Source organism: Neomonachus schauinslandi, chromosome 7, assembly GCF_002201575.2.
Source record: "Neomonachus schauinslandi chromosome 7, ASM220157v2, whole genome shotgun sequence".
NCBI lineage: Eukaryota > Metazoa > Chordata > Mammalia > Carnivora > Phocidae > Neomonachus > Neomonachus schauinslandi.
In genome coordinates this window covers 126,266,022-126,286,581 of record NC_058409.1, presented here as the reverse complement: position 1 = coordinate 126,286,581, position 20,560 = coordinate 126,266,022, and the positions used below count along the sequence as shown (strand labels likewise).

Genomic DNA, 20,560 nt, shown 5'->3' with positions numbered 1-20,560 from the left:
GGCGCCCGCCCCCTGCCCTCTACATCTTCCAATGAGGAACCGCAACCGGGTGAGCGCGCGTTTCCACCCGGGAGGGGCTGTGGGGCTGCAGCTCCGGCGTTCCGGGGTCCTAGCCTCGCGACTGCGGCTCGCTGGGATGCTGCCGCGCGGGAAAAGCATGGGCGACTCTGTGGGAGAGCGCGGTAGCCTCCGGCGCTACCCCAAGCTCCCAGTGTGGGTCGTGGAGGATCACCAGGAGGTGAGCCGGAGGCTGCTTGATCCTGGGGCAATATCGCGCGAGGGCCAAGGAGGTTGCGGAGCCTCCGCATTGAAGGCCAGAGATAAGCAGAATTTGTTATCCGCGCGAGTTCCATTGCTGTGGGGAAAAGCACCGAAACGACTAACGGGAGACTAGGCGCTGACGTTTATTGAATCGCTTACTATGCGTCGGGCAATTCATTTAACCTTTCACGGTTTGCCCAGAATCCCACACCAACAACTGGCGGCGTCGGGATTCGAACCTGAGCTTTCTCACTGCAGAGCCCCGTGTCCCTAACCTGCAGGATGACGCAGGCTTCCAGCTTTCCCCGGCGTCTCCGTCACGGCACGGCTGTGTGTAGGTGGGAAGCTTTTTGTAAAGAATGTGGGCTGCGGTCTGTGGTATAGGGAGTGTCATCGTAGCACTCAGGGCTGTTGGTATTGTGTGCTTAGCGTGTACAGAAATCTTTTTACAGCGAGCCCTGCTTTCATAAACACGAACGGTATTTCCTATTTTTATGGCAGTGCTACTTTGGAGTAGCTAAAACAGTGCCTTAATCTAGTCTTCTGGAAGGGAGGCCCGTGGATTCGAGACTTTTTTTTTTCTTTTTTTTAATTAATAGGCCTTGGAAGGTCTCTGGTTATGAAAGGGGGAGAGGATGATTCCGGATTTATGGATGGAGAAAGGAAGTTGAGTTTCCCAGGACCTAGAGATAGTGTGTATGGGCCTGAGAAAGAAGCACAAGGGCGGGTTAAGCGGTGTTTTCAAATTCAGTATTAAACCTAGAACTACAGGGACTGTAACAGGACAGGAACCTTAGAGACCGCCTAGCCTAGCTCCATCATCCTAAGGTGTGGAAAAGGCCAGAAGACCCAAGGTAGCTTGAACACATCCTTATGACAGAATGTGTATTAACTACCAGTGTTTTCCTGAGGGCCAATCCTTGTCTGTTTACCCACATTATCTTTTGAGTTTGTGATGGGGCAAGATAGCAGCAAGAGACGCCCATTAAAGCCTTTGGAGGTGCAAGCTGGAACTTCTGAGGAAAAAATAAAGCTTGGGAACGCTATCTAAACCCATCTACAGTGAACAAATTTTATATTTTCCTACTTTTTAGCAACTCGGCGTGCTTCAAATTATGTGTAGTTATGTTAAGCATTGTTTTTCAGGCTGCAGCTGAGCATATGCTCATGATTGCAGTGCTAATTCCAAATGTGTGCCTGTGTTTTTTACAGGTCCTGCCTTATATATACCGGGCCATTGGCTCAAAGCATCTTCCTGCCAGTAACATAAGTTTTCTGCATTTTGATTCACATCCAGACCTCCTTATTCCTGTGAATATGCCAGCTGACACAGTGTTTGACAAGGAAACACTTTTCGGGTAATACGTGGTTTTTGTTAATATTTTTTTTTTTAAAGTAGACTCTGCCCCCGATGTGGGGCTCAAACTCAAGACCCTGAGATCAAGAGCCACATGCTCCACCAACTGAGGCAGCCAGGCATCCCTCTTAATGATCTTTTATGTGTTTGAAATACAATTTGCAGTACATGATAAACAAGGGAAATAGACTTTGCTGAGCTCATGAGTTTTGTTTTTGTTTTGTTTGCCTTTTCTATTTTATTTAGAGCAAGTGTTGACAGACTTTTTCTTCAAGAGCCAGATAGTAAGTATCTTAAGGTTGCTCACTGTATGGTCTCTGTTGCAACTACTTATCTCTGCCCTTATAGTAGGAAAGCAACCATGGACATTGTGTAACAAATGGCTGTGGCTATGTTCCAATAAAACTTTATTTACAAAAACAAGTGGCTTAGCCAATGTTTGCCAACCTCAGCTTTAGAATACAGAATTTTAGAGGTAGAAGACTTTAGAAGTTACCTAAGCCAGTTCTCCCATCCTCTCCCCTTTTAAGGGGAGAAATGTGTTTTAAACACACTGTTCAATGGTTGTATAGGCAACACATCTTTAATTTGTATATCCTTCCTTCCAGTATTGAGTCCTTCCAACCTCTAAATTTGTACTACTTTCCCCTAGAAGGGTCATATATATTTCTAAATAAAGACTTACTAGACTCTTTTCTGTAATAAAGTTCTCTGAAATTCTGCCACTGTCTCATTATGTATGCATTTGTTAGGATGGAGCCTAGTCATACAATGTAAAAAATTACATACATAGCAGTAATTTTTCTTTATAATATAAAATTAAAAGATAGATGCTAGCATGAATTAACTTTAGCCTACTATGTTTCTTTCAGTTGACCTTTTCCAGAACCCCATTTTAGAGAACTAATTTCTAAAGAAATGTGGTAGCTCTACCATTGTTGTTACTCTCTTTTATGTTTAAAGGTTTTATATTTTAGAAATTGAAAAGAATTATGAAACAAGTATGCAGATTGTATAGTTAGTCATAGAGTAATAATTCTTAAACTTTTTAGTCTGAGAATTCCTGTACACCCTTAAAAATTACTGAGCATTTTTCTAAGTGTGAGTTATATCTATTCACATTTACCATATTTGAAATTAAAACTGAGAAATGTTTAAAATATTAATTCATTTCAAAATAGACTTCAATATGTTAGCATAAATATATTTTTATGAAAAATATATTTTCCAAAGCAAAAAATATAGTAAGAAGAGTAACAATGTTTAAGTTTTTGCACATCTCTTTGATATTTGTCTTTATAGGAGACAGCTAGATTCTCATATCTGCTTCCACATTCAGTCTGTTGCCATATGTTGTTTTGGTGGAAGTAAATGAAGAAAATTTAGAAAGTATTTTCATAGCCTTTTCAGATAATTATGAATATTCAGTAGCATACCAAAACTAACAAGTAGTGGTTTTTTAAAGCTTAATTCGAATGTGGAATCCAACAATTCAGATTCAAGTCTGAATAACCATTGTATGTTGATCACTCTTTCTTTCAAGAAAAATGGTGTTCAGCTTTCAGTTGAATCACAAGTGTTTTTCCTTGAGACAACCGTTGTACTTCAAAGTATGTAGTAGCAGGAGTACTTTTTGTGCATTTCTCATTTTGCCACCCAGAATATTTAAAATGTATCCTCAGGATCAAGGTTTAATAAAATTATGAAGGACCTTTTTACATGAAACTGGCTTTGGGAGGGGGCAGTGGTGCTTGGTAGTGAAGAATACAGTGACTACTAGTAGAGTTGGTGCCATCGCCTCGATTAGTCTTAGGATACCAACCCACCATTGTTTTTGCACCATCAGTGCAAATGTCAATACAATGAAAAGGGGAAATGATGCCTTAATGCCATCAGGAAAATTGTTAAACTCTTGTTCTGGGTGAAATTACATTGGGGAAAAGCCACTCACTAGTAGTTTCCATGCTTTCTATTTCTTTTTCAGAGAATTAAGTATTGAGAATTGGATTATGCCTGCAGTTTATGCTGGCCATTTTTCTCATGTGCTGTGGCTTCATCCCACATGGGCTCAGCAAATCAGAGAGGGCCAACATCACTTTTTAGTAGGCAGAGACACTTCTACCACAACAATCAGGTAATTTCCTCATATTTATGAGTATAAGAGGGAATGAATGCTTCTTTTATCTTATTTTGAATCCCCATAATAACTCATAAGTTGTCTACATGCAAATGGGCTCTGATTAAGCCTCAGCTCTTTTAAAGAGTTCTCAAAACACCAGGAACAAGTTTTCAAGTGCCTTGACCTTCTGCACATACCATTTATATTTTGTTGCTGGTCACACTGGTTTTGAATAATAGGATCTTCATCTTCTGGAATTCTGGTTCCATTGATGACTAATTCCATTAAATGAAGTACCTTATCTATTTATCTAATGATGCATTTTACTATTTCCTTCCAATCTAATTATTGTCTGCTGAATTTAACAATTAGCAGTGAAAAAGCAAAATTACCTCATTTCAGATTTTTTTTTGGTAAATCCAATGACTAAAAAGTAGATTTGAGGTTTTAGTTTTAGTAATATGATTAGCTTTAGATAATTAAAGTTACAGCATTTTTTGACTTGAGTTACATGTGCAGCTGGTTTTGTTATATAAGCTCTTTAACCAATGTTTTATGGATATTGCAATACTGTAATTATCTTTAGAAATATCATCGTGTTCTTGACTTTCTACATTCTTTTGTGATGGGATTAATGTTTTAAGCAGTGAAACCATAACTTTCTCAAAGGTGAAGGAGAATGGAATAAAATGGTAATACATTGAAAATGAAATACAGTCTTTCTCATTGAAAGTGATACTTTTTATTTCTGATTTATCCTTAATGATACTGTTAGTGTTTGTTGTGTGTTCTTATCAATTGCACAAATAACTTTGTTGTGTATCCATGAAAATTATATTTATTGAGGATGTTATACTAAATAAATAAATAGGACTCTACATAGAATAAATATTATATATAATACTGGTATATGTGAGAGAATGATAGTGCTTTTATTTAGTACTTCAGTGAGTAGACCTAAGTTGACCTCTAACAGGCTTCTGCAAAATCAGATAATTTTGAGTAATCTGAAACATTTGAAACTCAATGTATAATAACAATATTAGGAAAAATTTGATTATCTGGTGATTTTACATAATCCTGCAAGTAAAAGTTTGCAGAAGAGACACATACTCAGGTGTGCAGTCTGAGATGCATGTGTTTATACAGATATGAACAAAGTGAAGAGTCCTCTATTAAAGAAGAATACGAATTTAGGTTGGGGGATACAGCCTTTGTCATTCTTTGGATGGCACAATTTACAATAAGCCTGGATATTAGCTGTATTATGTCATTAGTCTTATTTTGGAAAATTAATAGCTTTTTAAATTTAAGGCTGTATAGCTGGAGGAAGGTGAGTAGGAAATAAATATTAACCATTATTTTAGTTGGATAGAGCCCGACTCTGGAAGAAGCATTTAGTTTTGCTATTCCAAGTACTTGCTAAGGCATAATATAGTTGAAAAGCTAAGAACATACTGATATGTCTAAAATCAGAAATCTGTAACTTGTAAAATGCATTCTGCATGTGTATAAGATATTTTGAAGTTGTTTTCCATATTAAAATATTACGGTTATACAGAGTTTGGCAAAGCTTTGAAACACATCAGAGGGAGCTTTTGTTAAGAGAAATTATTTCCAGATGTAATTTTTCTCTTAAGTGATTATTTGGATGAAGTTGCTGCTGGTATGAGAGTGATTCAGAACACTAGCTGAAAGAGGATCATTTATTTCTTTCTTTTATTAGAGTTTACCACACACAGTCCAGGGCCTATGTGGCAGTTTACAGGTTTGGAAACCCCATTTCCTTTTATCTTTTTGCTTCATCTCCAGAGCATTGCCTTTGTCCTCATAGCCCAGGGTGGGCTTGCCAATTGCATGTTCATGCACCAGTCATCAGGTAGAGGGGAGCAAGGTTATATATGCTTCTCTTCCACTCACAGCCGTAGTCCAGGACTTAGTCAAATAGCCACACCTCGCCGCAAGATCAGCTATGAAGTCCAGTCTCCTTCGGGCAGTTATGTGCACAGCTAAAACTAGGGGGAACACTATTTCTGTAGAAAAACAGGAATTAACGAAAGTAGAGAGAACTCTTAGTTTTTGTTAAATATGTTCTTTGTTACATTTCTGCAGTGCTTCGGAAATGCTATATGAAATGTCAGCTAATTTGTCCATTTGTCTTTAAAATCATTTTTTTCCTCTAATCCAGGGTTACAAGTACAGATCATTACTTTCTAAGTGATGGTCTTTATGTAACTGAAGACCAGCTAGAGAACCAAAAACCTTTACAATTGGATGTAATTATGGTAAAACCTTATAAACCCTGTAACAATCAAGAAGAAAATGATGCCGTGTCTTCTGCTAAGAAGCCAAAGCTAGCACTGGAAGACGCAGAAAACACTGCCTCTACTAAGTGTGACTCTTATTCAGAAGGACTGGAAAAGGACACAGTGACACAGAGGAGGGACCAAACTTGCCTAGAGCAACCATGTTCATGTTCTTGTGAAAGCCAAGAATGTCAGACTACAGTCAGCACTGGGGAGATTCTGGAAATTTTGAAGAAAGGGGATGCATTTATTTTAGATATTGACTTGGATTTCTTTTCAGTCAAGAATCCCTTCAAAGAAATGTTCACTCAGGTAAATGTGGTATTTTTGAAATGTAGATCTTGAGAATTGTATGACATTTCTCTAGATCAGGGATCAGCAAACTTTCTGCAAACAGCCAGATATAATTACTTTATTGGGGGTCCCAAATGATTTCTATCACACATTGTTCCTTGTTGTTGTTAAACCTTTTCAAATCATATGCACCTATTTTTTAAATTGAATTATGTACGTGCCTTTCTTAACTCAAGGGCCATACAAAAACAAGTTGTAGGTTGTGGGTTGCTGATCCCTGCTCTAGATATTTATTATTATTTATTTCGTATTTATTAATTGGGGTAATATGTACGTGGGTAGTTGAAAAAACTAAAATCCCATGGTACAAGAAAGCGTATGCATTAAAGAATGTCACTTTCTCACCCCATTCCCATTCCCTCAGTTTGTTACCTCAGAAACAAACATCATGGCCAGTTTCTTGGTGTATCTTTCCAGAGATATTCTACATATATAAAGTTCTGTGTGACAAATTTTCCACTGGACCATGAGGTGCCTGAATACACATGTACTATTTGTAGCTAATGATTCAGGCCTGTGATCCTTAGGGTACCTCATCAGATCTTAAATGCAGAAAGCCAGACAGTATTAGCATGCACAGATCTGAGATGGGACATTTAAGAAACCAATAAATTCATGCTCCAAGTGTGCATTCCTGGGTGCATTTTATGACACAGTAACTGCTTACTTTAAGATTTGGGAGGCTGTTCAAGTCTATTCTTTTTGGGATTCAGATTAACTTTTTTCTACCTAAATTCAGTGTTTGATTAGAATGATGTTGCACTTTATGATCCTAATTCACATATGTATCGGAAGCCATTGTGATTTATCAAAGACCTCTAAATAGGTATTGATTAAAAAATAGGTAAGATTTGAGGATTTAGTGTAATCTGAAGCAAGACTGAGGGACCTAGAGTACTCTCCCAAGTTGCAAATAAGGGAGAAAAATTGCTGTTTCTTCCTGCTCTTGTACATGGAGCCAGTGGTTATAACCATAAGTTCTTAGAATCATGAAATGACCTTAGAACTATTTAGAAAACTTGAATAGGCATATCTGAAAGCTGAAGAAACTGACTTTAGGAATTTATTTTACAAATATACTCATTAAATGTTTTTAATGAAAATTACTACAAAGTTATACAAGGAACTTAATGGCAGTTACTCCTTTTCCAGTGCTATTAGGAAACCTGGGAAGTGGAGATTTTTGTATCCTTTTTTTTAAAGAGCATGTGCAGAAGTCCAGAGCAAGTTAAGTTCTGTTTGTTACTTCTACTGCTTATTAGCTGTGTGATCTTGGGAAAGTTACGTAACCTTTCTGACCCACAGTTTCTTCAAGTATAACATCAAAATAATCACACGCAATGCATAGGATTATTATGATGAGGGTAGTGGCACAACATTGTGCTTAATGAACTTCAGCTCTTGCATATAAACTCTTCTCATACTCCTAAAAGGGATTATTGGGACCAGATATACCCACCTCTAATGGGGCTATTTAGCATGCTAAAGGGGAGACATTCTCCTGCAAAGTCTGTGCTAGAAGGCATCATTCTTCATTGTATCTGCCCCCAGTATTGCCTTTGAACTTCTGAGTTCTCTTCAGTGGCTAGGGAAAGGGCTGCAAAGTGAACTTGGAGAGTTTTTGTTGTTGCTATTAAAGACATGTATATTTCCTATACATAGCTAAAATCTGTTTAGATCCTTGGATGTATCCATTTAGAATGTAGAATATTATTAGAAATCTTTCATATCAAGTCTTTTTCCATAGCTAATTTTCATACATTCTTGTCAGATAGAGTTCCCTAAAGCAATGACAATGTTTACAATAACATCTGAGTTATACATTTTCTCTGATTTTCACAGACTAATCTTTAAAGGATTATCTAAGATATTCTCCTTGTATCATAGCCATTTTTTACTTAAAGCATATCATTGAGAAAAAACTTGGTTTTTTCCCTAGTATATGGATTTTTGTTTTGTTTTCCAGGAAGAGTACAAAATCTTACAAGAGCTGTACCAGTTTAAAAAACCTGGTACCAACCTGACAGAGGTATCCTTCATTTGTTTCTTTTGGGTTTTGTCTATTTATCACATATCTAATAATATCTCATAGCTCATTAGAGTGCTCTCAAACATCTAACCAAAATCTGTGTGTTTATTGGGGAAGCCCATGGTTAGTACTTAAGAAGTCATGGTTTTAACTAATTGAACTGCTATTTTCATTGCAATGGGATTTCACTTATTTTTTCAAAGAATAATTATAATCTTGGCTTTTCAATGTGTTTAAAGGAAGACTTGGTAGATTGTGTTGATACTCGAATTCATCAGTTAGAAGATTTAGAAGCTGCTTTTGCTGATTTATGTGATGGTGATGATGAAGAAACTGTACAGAAATGGGCTTCCAACCCTGGGTAAGACCTTGAAACATTTTTTCCTCAACTCTATTTTAGTCCTAGATATATTGTTAAATTTGCTAGATAAATTACTTTTTAATAATCAGTGTTAAGTGCCAACACAAATTTACTAACAATGGTTAGCCTTTACCGAGTGTTTTATATGTGCCCAATTCTAAGATTTTTCTTTTGCATTTATCTCATTTATTCCCTACAACAATCTGATGGCTTCATTGTTATTATGTTCATTTTATACATGAGGAAACTAAGGCACAGAGGTTTAAGTTGCTCAAAATCACATAGTAAGTGGGTATGTGCTTAATCGTTGTGCAGTGACTGCCTCTGTGATATATAAGATGTGGTGCTGGTCTTAGGGAAGATTAAAGATTGGTAAGACAGCCCCCATTCTAAGTAGAATAAGAAAAAAAAATTAACCTATCAGTAAAAAAGTAAATGACTAGACAAGTAAATTATGATGTGAAAACTTGCCTCCTTTTAAGGATAGCCCAACTATGAGTAGAAGCTCAAGCTGCCCATGGCATGAGGGAGCAGGATTTGAAAGCTGGATTCTTCATCAGGTCCTCTATTGGGCCGATTGTCTCAGCATTAACATTACCTTGAAAACATGGAGAGAAAAGTTCTTTTGGCGTGATCATCTGTCATTTTACAGGATGGGGTGAAGAGTGCCTTTAGTATTAAAGCAAGTTTGAAAGAACGTTGACATAAATAGTATAGTTACTTTTCCCTAAACTAATTCTATTTTTTTTTCTAGTGCAGTGTAGTTGACATACTATATTCTATTAGTCTCAGGTGTACAACATAATGAATTGATATTCTGTACATTACACAGTGCTCACCACAGTAAATGAGTTACCATCTGTCACTATACAATGTTTTTATGATATCATTGACTACATTCCCTATGCTTTAGTTTTTATTCCCGCAACTTGTTTATTTTATGACTGGAAGTTTGGACCTCTTAATCCCCTTCACTTTTTTCACCTGTCTCCCCACCCGCTCTGGCAGCCATCAGTTCTTTGTATTTATGAGCCTGTTTCTGTTTTTCTTGTCATCTGTTCTGATTTTTAGACTCCATACACAAGTGAAATCATGTGGTAGTTATCTGACTTACTTTGTTTAGCATAATAATCTCTAGGTCCATCCATGTTGTCATGAATGCCAAGATTGCATTATTTTTTATGACTGGGTAATAATATTCCATTGTATATACACACCACACCTTCTTTATCCATTCATCTGTCAGTGGACACTTGGGTTGCTTCCATATCTTAACTTTTGTAAATAATGCTGTAGTAAAGATAGGCATGCATATATCTTTTCAAATTGGTGTTTTTGTTTTCTTTGGGCAGATACCCAGCAGTGAAATTACTGGATCATATGGTATTTCTATTTTTAATTTTTGTGGAACTTCCATACTGTTTTCCCAGTGGCTGCACCAGTTTACATTTTTACCAGCAGTACACCAAAGCTCCCTTTTCTCCACATCCTCATCAACACTTCTTATTTCTTGTTCTTTGATTCTAGCCATTGTGACTGGTGTGAGGTCATTTCTCACTGTGGTTTTGGTTTACATTTCCCTGATGATTAGTGATGTTAAGTCTCTGAAATAATTCTTTAAATCATATAAACTCAAAAGGCCAGAAAACTAAAATAGAACCATCAGACACAAACTTTTTTGTCCACATGAGCATAGGAAACCAGAAGTAGCTTATTTTCAAATCGGTCTTCCACAAACTGAGATTATTCTCCACAGTGTAAATATAAGAAATCAGTCATAAGATAGCAACATATATTAGAGAGTTAGAATAGTAGTACTTTGAGCCACTAAGACTTGTTATGTCATAGTTATTTAAGATAATTCATCAGATATCTAGAAGAATACAGAAGAAACTGGAATTGAGATTGCCTCTGGGGAGAGGAATTCTATGGCTAAAAGATGAAGTTGTAAGAGAGAAACATCTTTTGCTATGTGTGTATATTACCTATTCAAAATATTCAGTGTAATTTTTGTTTAAAAATAAAATATTGAAAAACATCCCTGAGATATAAATATAAAACTTTATTATCACTAAGGAAAACCATGGTATTATATTTATCACATCAGTAAATATTGACCAGGCACTTTAACATCAGTTCATGCTTTTCCTCTTCAGCATAGAGTGCTAATTCGAAAAACGATTCCCTCCTTTTTGAAATTATGGTGGAAAAGGGAGATGTAGAAATAACTCATGGGATATGATTCTTTCTAGAAATATTGAAAAGTACCTATTATTTTGTGCTTCTGTGATGTCTCAAGCCAAGCTTAAAACTTAGATGAAAACCTTGGGGTCCCGATCTGGCCCATAGATGGGGCCACCTTTCACTGAAACTCACTGTGCCTGTGAGCATGCCTGGTTAACTCTTCATCACCTGCAGGGGGTTCTCTCACAGACTTGAAGAAACAATGAGGCTACAACAGAAGAGAGTCCAGAGTGTGGCTGGAAGTGGGGGAAAAAAGAATAGCACAAAGGAAAAGTGGGTGAGACAAGCAAGAAAAGTCTCCCCAAACTTACCATGCCCCTGAAGGGCCAGATCTCAGCATGAAGGAGTCTTCACTATTAAGAAGTAGAGGAGGTAGGTGATTAGGGTCCAGAAGCCCAGAAAGTGTTTTTAATAAAAAGAAAGAAGTAACAGTATGAGTGGATAGATAGGCCTCCATGCCTCCCTTTTTCTTTCTTTTTTCCCCTCCCACCAGATGAGTAGATATTGGTGGGGGAGGCAAAATACTAGAACCATTAATTAATTAATCATGGCTTCCAAAGAGTTCCACCTAAATTAAATCACTTAAAGGCACTATAGTTAGTATACCAAATGGTATAGAACTTTTCCAATTGTAATTGTGTGTGTCAAATATGTTCTGAAATTTTTTTAACTTTTGGGAAACTATCTTTTTTCATCACTGTGTGCTAAAGGCACTTAGTTTTCTTGCTGATGAAAATAATTTTTAAAGTCACAGTAGAGCTTCCATTTTTAAAGAAGAGGAAAATCTCAGTTTCTTGAGTGCTAATTTTCAAACTTTAACACAATCTGTAATCTTGTAGGTAAGAAAAAACAGGGAACATCTATTTCTTAATATTTTAAGATGATATTTGAATATCTTTATCTTTCATTTCTCAAACATCATGTGAAACATATTGTTAAAGGTAAATTTTAAGTGTAATAGATCATTTGCTTCTATAATTGTAGTTGAGGTGGTGTGATGTTTAATTGAAGGGTGACTTTTTTCCAGAATGGAATCACTAATTCCACTTGTACAGAGTTTGAAAAAACGGATGGAAGTACCAGACTATGAAATGGTAAATATTTTATATTAAAGTAAATAGAAGGGCATTTTTCTGAGTAGAAAAAGTACTTTTTGTTAAAGTGGTTTTCTTTTGTGTTCCAGGAAAGTGTAAATGAATTATTTTTTTAAAATGAGAAGACCTGAAAAAATACATAACTTTTTAGAAGTCAGAATACTAGAAAAGTTTTCCAGAAAAAATAAGCTTTTCCCAGTTTTATGTATGAAGCAAAAGTGCTGTGTATGTTTTTATTTTGTTTATGGTCAGATCTCTCCTTGCCAGAGAAAAGAAAGTATACAGTTTTTCAAGTTGTCCCTTATTTATTAATTCGTTTTCATAGTCCCTTCCTCCTCCTTTCTTTCCTCTCTCTGAAGACTTTCCTGATTGTAAAAACCAAGAGAAAGACAAAAGAAGCTGAGATGCTCTGGCAAGTGCATCTCAACTGTATTAGCTGTATCACTGACTTTGTTTGCCAACAGTGATCTGAAAGCTATGGTAAAAGTGGATACCTTCAATGATAATTGCTTTTATTTTTGTATCATTGCACAGTTTTTGAAGCATAAATTTTCCCACTTGAAGTTCAAGTGTCTTTTTAGATTTTGTGCCAAAACTGAGACCTGCAAGTCTTCTTTTACTCCTGGTGCTTCTTTGACTTCAATAAATTGTTTTTGATCTAGTGTTTTCTTTAGTTGTGGAATACAATCAGACCTCCTTATTTGAAATGAAGTTTATGTACTGATTTAATGCCAACTTTATAAGAATAAAAAAATACGGAAGAATATTTTGGTTAAATTGGAGCTAGTCCAAAACCCACTTTTTTTTTTTAATGGCAATTTTTAAGAATGATAGAGTTGGAAGATACTTAAGATTTTAAAATGCTTCAGCTTGCATGACACTGTTGAATGTGTCTTCATGCAGGTCTGCTGTAAATGTTACATTGCATCAGGATTTTCCAGTGGTAGACGGGGTTTTGGATATTGCTGAACGAAGGAAGGGATGGAATGGGCTTGATTGCAGATTATGGAACCAAATATGATGTGCCTATAGCTGCAGGATTAGACCACTAAGTGTTTTGATCCTTTCAATAGAAAAGAACATGCACAGGGGCGCCTGGGTGGCTCAGCCGGCCTTCGGCTCAGGTCATGACCCCAGGGTCCTGGGATCGAGTCCCGCATCGGGCTCCCTGCTCAGTGGGGAGCCTGCTTCTCCCTCTCCCTCTGCCTGCCTCTCTGCCCGCTTGTTCTCTCTCTCTCTCTGTCAAATAAATAAATAAAATCTTTAAAAAAAGAAAAGAACATGCACATTCTGTCATTTTCCTACATTGATTGTTCCTAGTTAAAATTTTGATATGTATCCAGAGCCTTCAATAAAATAGATTAATGGGGGTTTTTTCCCATGCTTTGCACTCGTATACACTAGGCAAAACAGTGACATACTGAGTTCCATTTTTCAAAACTTTAAAGCAGAGGATGTAAAATGTTAGCCCTTGAGCCACTTCTAACTTTCAGGCATAGTTGAGTGCTAAGACTGGAACACCAGTCATTTACATTTAAAACACATCTATAGATGTCAGTAGTATGTGATTGTACATATAAAGGATACATAAGAAACTGGTAACGGAGAAAGACTTTCCCTTATATCCTCCTGAAGCTTTGAACATAGTACTAGATTAGATGCATGTGTCTAAAAATATATATATATGTTGAAAGAAGAGGTAAGATGAGAATATGTATAGTTTTATATCCGCTTTTAGAATCTAGGTGAAATGGATAATTTGCTAGAAAATAGGAATTATCAAAATAGACTCAAAGACAGAAACTGAATTCATAATTACAAAATTAAAAAGTAGTTAAAAGAATTATTCCTATAAAAGACATCAGGCCCAAACAGCTGTACAGGCCAGTTCTTCCAAAACTTTAAAGAATAGAGAACTTCTATGGGCGCCTGGGTGGCTCAGTTGGTTAAGCGACTGCCTTTGGCTCAGGTCATGATCCTGGAGTCCTGGGATCGAGTCCCACATCGGGCTACCTGCTCAGCAGGGAGTCTGCTTCTCCCTCTGACCCTCCCCCCTCTCATGCTCTCTCTATCTCATTCTCTCTCTCAAATAAATAAATAAAATCTTTAAAAAAAATAAAGAATAGAGAACTTCTGTAGCACAGAAATTACTAAGGAAGAAAACAATCCCAGTCCACAACAATATTACAAGATTTGTCAGCAAGGACATTAATGGTTAAAGAATCTTCTAAAAACAATAAAGACTTAACAGTGTAATTTTTAATTTTCTTATTTTCAGGTTCACCAGGCTGGTCTAACCTGTGATTACTCAGAACTTCCTCACCATATCAGCACAGAACAAGAAATTGAGTATCTTATTCAGTCTGTATATTATTTACTGAAAAATTTACCAAAACCTACTCTTGTGACAATTGCAAGGTAAGTGTGGTAGCCTGAATAATGGCCCACCAAAGATATTCACATCCTAATCTCCAGAACCTGTGTATATGTTTCTTGTATAGGAAAAGAGACTTTGCAGGTGTAATTAACTCAACGAACTTGAAATGAGGAGATTAGCCTGGATTATCCAGTGGGCCAGTGTGCTCCCAGTGGTCCTTATAAAAGGAGGACAAGAGGGTCAGAATCAGAAATTGAAAGATGCTAGGCTGCTGGCTTTGAAGATGGAGGATAGGGCCACAAGCAAAGGAATGCAGGCAGCCTCTAGAAGCTGGAAAGACAGGGAAACAGATTCTTCCCTAGAACCTAGAGAAGAAGACAGCCCTGCTAGCATCTTGATTATAGGACTCTGTAATAACTTTGTGTTGCTTTAAGCCATTGAGTTTGTGGTAATTTGTTATAGCAGCCATAGGAAATTAATACAGTCTCAATAGATGAATCTAATGATTACTATTACAGTAATTCTAATCAATTTTTCACCTACTCGGCTCCAAATTCAGATGTATTTTCTCTTTCCTCTTAGTAATGGTTGGCAAACAACATGCAGTTCTTATTGTCTTATCTTTGAAGTTGGTGATACTATTCAGATGAACACAAGAATTCCCATTTATGTGTCTCCAAAAGGCTATTTAGCTGCTGCCATGTTTCAGATTTGAGAATAATGTGCTGAAAGTTACAATTTTTTTTATTATGTTATTTTAATCACCATACATTACATCATTAGTTTTTGATGTAGTGTTCCATGATTCATTGTTTGCATATAACACCCAGTGCTCTATTCAGTAAGTGACATCTTTAATACCCATCACCAGGCTAACCCATCCTTCAACCCCCCTCCCCTCTAGAACCCTCAGTTTGTTTTTCAGAGTCCATAGTGTCTCATGGTTCGTCTACCCCTCCGATTTCCCCCCCTTCATTCTTCCCCTCCTGCTATCATCATCTTCTTCTTCTTCTTCTTCTTTTTTTTTTTTTAACATATGTTGTATTATTTGCTTCAGAGGTACAGATCTGTGATTCAACAGTCTTGTACACTTCACAGCGCTTATCATAGCACATATCCTCCCCAATGTCTATCACCCAGCCACCCCATCCCTCCCACCCCCCACCACTCCAGCAACCCTCAGTTTGTGTCCTGAGATTAAGAATTCCTCATATCAGTGAGGTCATATGATACATGTCTTTCTCTGATTGACTTATTTCGCTCAGCATAATACCCTCCAGTTCTATCCATGTCGTTGCAAATGGCAAGATTTCATTCTTTTTGATGGCTGCATAATATTCCATTGTCTATATATACCACATCTTCTTTATCCATTCATTTGTCAATGGACATCTTGGCTCTTTCCACAGTTTGGCTATTGTGGACATTGCTGCTATAAACATCGGGGTGCACGTACCCCTTCAGATCCCTACATTTGTATCTTTGGGGTAAATACCCAGTAGTGCAATTGCTGGATCATATGGTAGCTCTATTTTCAACTTTTTGAGGAAACTCCATACTGTTTTCCAGAGTGGCTGCACCAGCTTGCATTCCCACTGAAAGTTACAACAATTTAATAAAACTTTTCTGTGTTAATCTTTGGGCTGGTTTTATATGGAACTGTGAGGTTAATACTTTAATATTTTATGACAAATATTTTTAATGTCCTTTTACCATCCTGAAATGAAATTCATAGATAATCTAACCTACATACATACATAGTTTAAGTATATAGAAATATTATACATAATATATAGATAATATAATTGTCTTAGTTCATTCAGGCTGCAATAACAGAATACCATAGACCATGTGGCTTATAAACACCAGAAGTTCACTCCTCGCAGTCCTGGAGGCTGGGTAATTCAAGAGGCAGTCACTCACAGATTCAGTGTGGTGAAGACCTACTTCCTGGTTTACAGACCACAGTCTTCTCCCTATAACCTCACATGGTGGAAGGCGTGAAGGAGCTCTCTGGGGTCTCTTTCATAGTGGCATTAATCTCATTCATGAGGAGTCCACCTTCATGACTTAATCACCTCCAAATATGATCACATTGGGAATTAGATTCAACATAAGGATTTTGGAAGGACACAAACATTTAGTTAATAGCAATAACCTACCTGTACACATAATTTAAATATATGTTTATATATGTATACATACACAAAAATTATTGTAACATAAAAGAAATGAAAGTAACTGATAAAGTAATATGTATTAAAATGCCACACAAGGGGTGCCTGGGTGGCTCAGTCGTTAAGCGTCTGCCTTCGGCTCGGGTGGTGATCTCGGGGTCCTTGGATCAAGCCCTGTGTTGGGCTCCCTGCTCAGAAGGGAATCTGCTTCTCCCTCTCCCTCTGCCCTTCCCTCTCACTTGTGCGCGTGTGTGCGTGCTCTCTCTCTCTCTCAAAAAATAAAGTCTTTTAAAAAAATTTTTTTTGAAGCCACACAGAACTAGCATCTTTACAGAGTCACTAAATGTAAAGTTACAAGTGCAAACAGATACTCATGTGATGTATTGGCCAAATACCATGAACAGCACTGCCATAGTAACATGGATTTTTCTCGTCCTACCAACCTCTTGGTAAAGTTCTGAACTTAAAGTCCAGTCTTGTCTCAATATACAGAGTAGCTGCATTCCTGGGAAATTTAGTTCATATTTAATCCATTTTCAAAAATACTTTGTTCATATGTAGAAGAGAAATTCTAGGCTCAAGAATTAAAAACAGGTTTTTTCACTTATGTGAGTATTCTGTGGACTTTGGAAAGTATATAGGACACGGGACAAGTATTTATATTTACATTCATATTGCAGGTCTGTCCTGCGTATTGCAAGCATTCTGGCAGCCCTGCCCTCTTGCCGTAGCCCCTTGTCATTGTGACAATCAAAAATGTACCTACAGGTTTCCAAAACTCCCTCTTGGGGGTAGCTTCCCTCAAGAACTACTCTAACAGTGTTTTAAAGAAGCCAGAAATCTTTTTGAAAGCATAGAAGTACTCCTTATTTATTAAGGCTTATAAATTAAACTCTTATATATGATATTTTCTCAAACTAGGTCTTTATCCATATGTATATATTAGACAGTATTTAATAATTTTAAATTGCTCTGTCTCATTTATTGTGTGTTATTTACATCAAGTCTCAAAAATAACCTGATCACCAGAGAATGGACTGAGTTTATCAGAAGTCTTACAGATTATGTCTTTAGGTCTAAAATACTTGTGACAAGGACTAAGCTAGATAACTAAATCCATTTCCTTCTTTTTTTTTTTTTTTTAAAGATTTTATTTATTTATTTGAGAGAGAGAGAATGAGAGAGAGCACCTGAGAGGGGGAGGGTCAGAGGGAGAAGCAGACTCCCTGCCGAGCAGGGAGCCTGATGCAGGACTCGATCCAGGGACTCCAGGATCATGACCTGAGCCGAAGGCAGTCGCTTAACCAACTGAGCCACCCAGGCACCCTAAATCCATTTCCTTCTATAAAGATTTCCAATCCCACATCTAAATGGCTTTCCTCACCCCAGTCCAGAACCAGGAGACAGTGATGAAATCATTTCAGATCTTAATCCAGCTGTAATTGTCAGTGACATTGTAACTGCTTGGTAACTGAGGTTGTAGTTGGTGATTGTGGAAAGACTCCCCAAAATACAGGTTCCTGCCCCATCCCACTTTGTTCTTTTCTCCTTAATACCACCTGGGAGGGGCGCCTGGGTGGCTCAGTCATTAAGCATCTGCCTTCGGCTCAGGTCATGATCCCAGGGTCCTGGGATCGAGCCCCGCATCGGGCTCCCTGCTCCGCGGGAAGCCTGCTTCTCCCTCTCCCACTCCCTCTGCTTGTGTTCCCTCTCTCGCTGTCTCTCTCTCTCTGTCAAATAAATAAATAAAAAAAAGTCTTAAAAAAAAAAAAATAGCACCTGGGAAACTAATCCCAAAACCAGCACATCTCCACATTTCATTTTGGATGATCCTACATACTTGTATAGTTAACAGATCGTTTTTAGAAGTGGACACCTTTTATCAGTTGGAAAGCCTCTACTCTTATAATTTCTAGCCCTACTGTGCCCATAATAAAAGAATGAGAAAGATGCCCAATCACTAAGATAATAACCCCCAGTATTTCCAGTATCTCCCTTCCAGGGAAACAGCAATCTAGTGATTAAGCACTGAGGCTTTGAAGACATGTTGTGTCATTTTGAATCCCATCACCAGCACTTAGCAGCTGGGTGACCCATGCAGGGTAATTTTCTCTGTTTCAGATTCCTTTTAAAGGGGTCGTAAATGTATATATTTCATAGAGTTGCTGAGAAGATTAAAGAATGTAATGCACCTGACATAGAGTAAACATTTAGTAGCTTTCAACCGTTACTATTCCAAAATTCAACATACCTTCATTTCGATTTTATATTGAAATCAACAAATGCAGATTTTTCTTCACTGCACAGTATGATCTCATCTTATTTACATGTATTTTCCTTTCTCTTTCTCTTCTTGGTTCCAGGTCAAGTCTGGATGATTACTGTCCTTCTGAGCAAGTTGACACCATTCAAGAAAAAGTCCTCAATGTGCTACGCTCCCTCTATGGGGCTGTAGACATACAGCTGGTGTACTTAGCAGAATGTTCTCCATCTTGAAACAACAAAACACTAGGCTCCTATTACATCTTTTTTTTTTTTTTTAGGGTTTTCATTAACTTATTTGTAAATGAGTCTTCCAGAAAAGACTTTGTTTTTATATTAACTTTAAGTTAAAATCTTTCAGGTATTTTGAATCTCAAAACAGATATCATCAGTTGTCAAAAGATGATAATTTTTTTGACATCAAGTCTACCCCCCACAATTGATTGTTGCTTATTTTTCTTCCTTTCCATCATTGTCTTCTTCATTTTGTAAGGGTTGGTTTTTTTCCTCTTTTCCCCCTACGTCAATTGGACTATACAAAATTCATTCATTTATTCACTCAACTGACATTTATTGAGCACTTACATGTGCCAAACATAATTAAGTGCTGGGTGTATGGTAATGAACAGAATAGACAGGTCCCCTGCCCTCTTACGGGACAGCTGAGAAACAAATTATGGATTATAAGAAGTATTATGAAGGAAAGAACAACCATAAACACGTCTTAGGCATGCTCTTAGTACTCAGGGTACCTAGCTGTATAAGAAAGTAACATTCTCAAAAGCTACTACCAAAAAAATAAACTTGCCAGTCCATGAATATCAGAAAATCTACCTTTTCAAGACTGTCAGGGTTGTGGCCCAGCTGTTGCTGCATATTCTCACATTGTTGGAGTGGAGGAGGTCTATTTGAGTAAAGTCAACTAGCAAAAATTTTCTTTGTTAATCAGAAAAGCCCTGCAGGGTTTTTGGTGCCTCCAGATTATCAGTATGGGCATTGATTATCATTATAGTTCCTAAGTGCCACTTTATTGGCAGTCTGGGTTGATAATTTCGTCAAGTAGACCAGCTTTTAGTGTAAATGGAAAAAAGAGGGTGCCTGGGTGGCTCAGTCGTTAAGCGTCTGCCTTTGGCTCAGGTCATGATCCCAGGGTTCTGGGATTGAGTCCCACATCAGGCTCCCTGCTCCGCAGGAAGCCTGCTTCTCCCTCTCCCACTCCCCCTGCTTGTGTTCCCTCTCTTGCTGTGTCTCTCTCTGTCAAATAAATAAAATCTTTAAAAAAGAAAAAAAGATAAATCCTTAATTCTGACCTACCGTAAATACCCGAAGACTCAACTGCCTTTCACCAGCTTCTCCATGAGTAAGAGAACCTACCTGAGTCCTTAATCATGGAACTTTTCATTTGCTTAATTTACCAAAGTCTTCCCTCTTCAGTATTCCTGAGGTTCAGCAATCATTTTTACCTACCTGATTTCTTTTTTTTTTAAGGGTAGGATGGCATTTAGAGGGGGAAAAAAACACCCATCCATTCCTCAATCCTAATACAGCAGTTGTTTTCATTTTTGCATGTAACTTTTGGGCCTTGACCACATGTACATGTTGAGTTGCATGTAGCTACA

The 20,560-nt window shown here is 37.4% G+C and overlaps 1 protein-coding gene across 1 annotated transcript; it reads left to right on the top strand.

Annotated features, from left to right (window-relative positions):
• The first annotated feature begins 59 nt into the window (after window positions 1-59).
• On the top strand, window positions 60-20,087 carry C7H5orf22 (chromosome 7 C5orf22 homolog). Its single transcript, XM_021695940.2, has 9 exons — window positions 60-238; window positions 1,474-1,619; window positions 3,603-3,752; window positions 5,926-6,355; window positions 8,364-8,426; window positions 8,666-8,787; window positions 12,059-12,125; window positions 14,404-14,543; window positions 19,043-20,087. Exons 1-9 carry the CDS (start codon window positions 137-139, stop codon window positions 19,173-19,175), a joined length of 1,353 nt encoding a protein of 450 aa, XP_021551615.1. The 5' UTR covers window positions 60-136; the 3' UTR covers window positions 19,176-20,087.
• The last annotated feature ends 473 nt before the right edge of the window (window positions 20,088-20,560 follow it).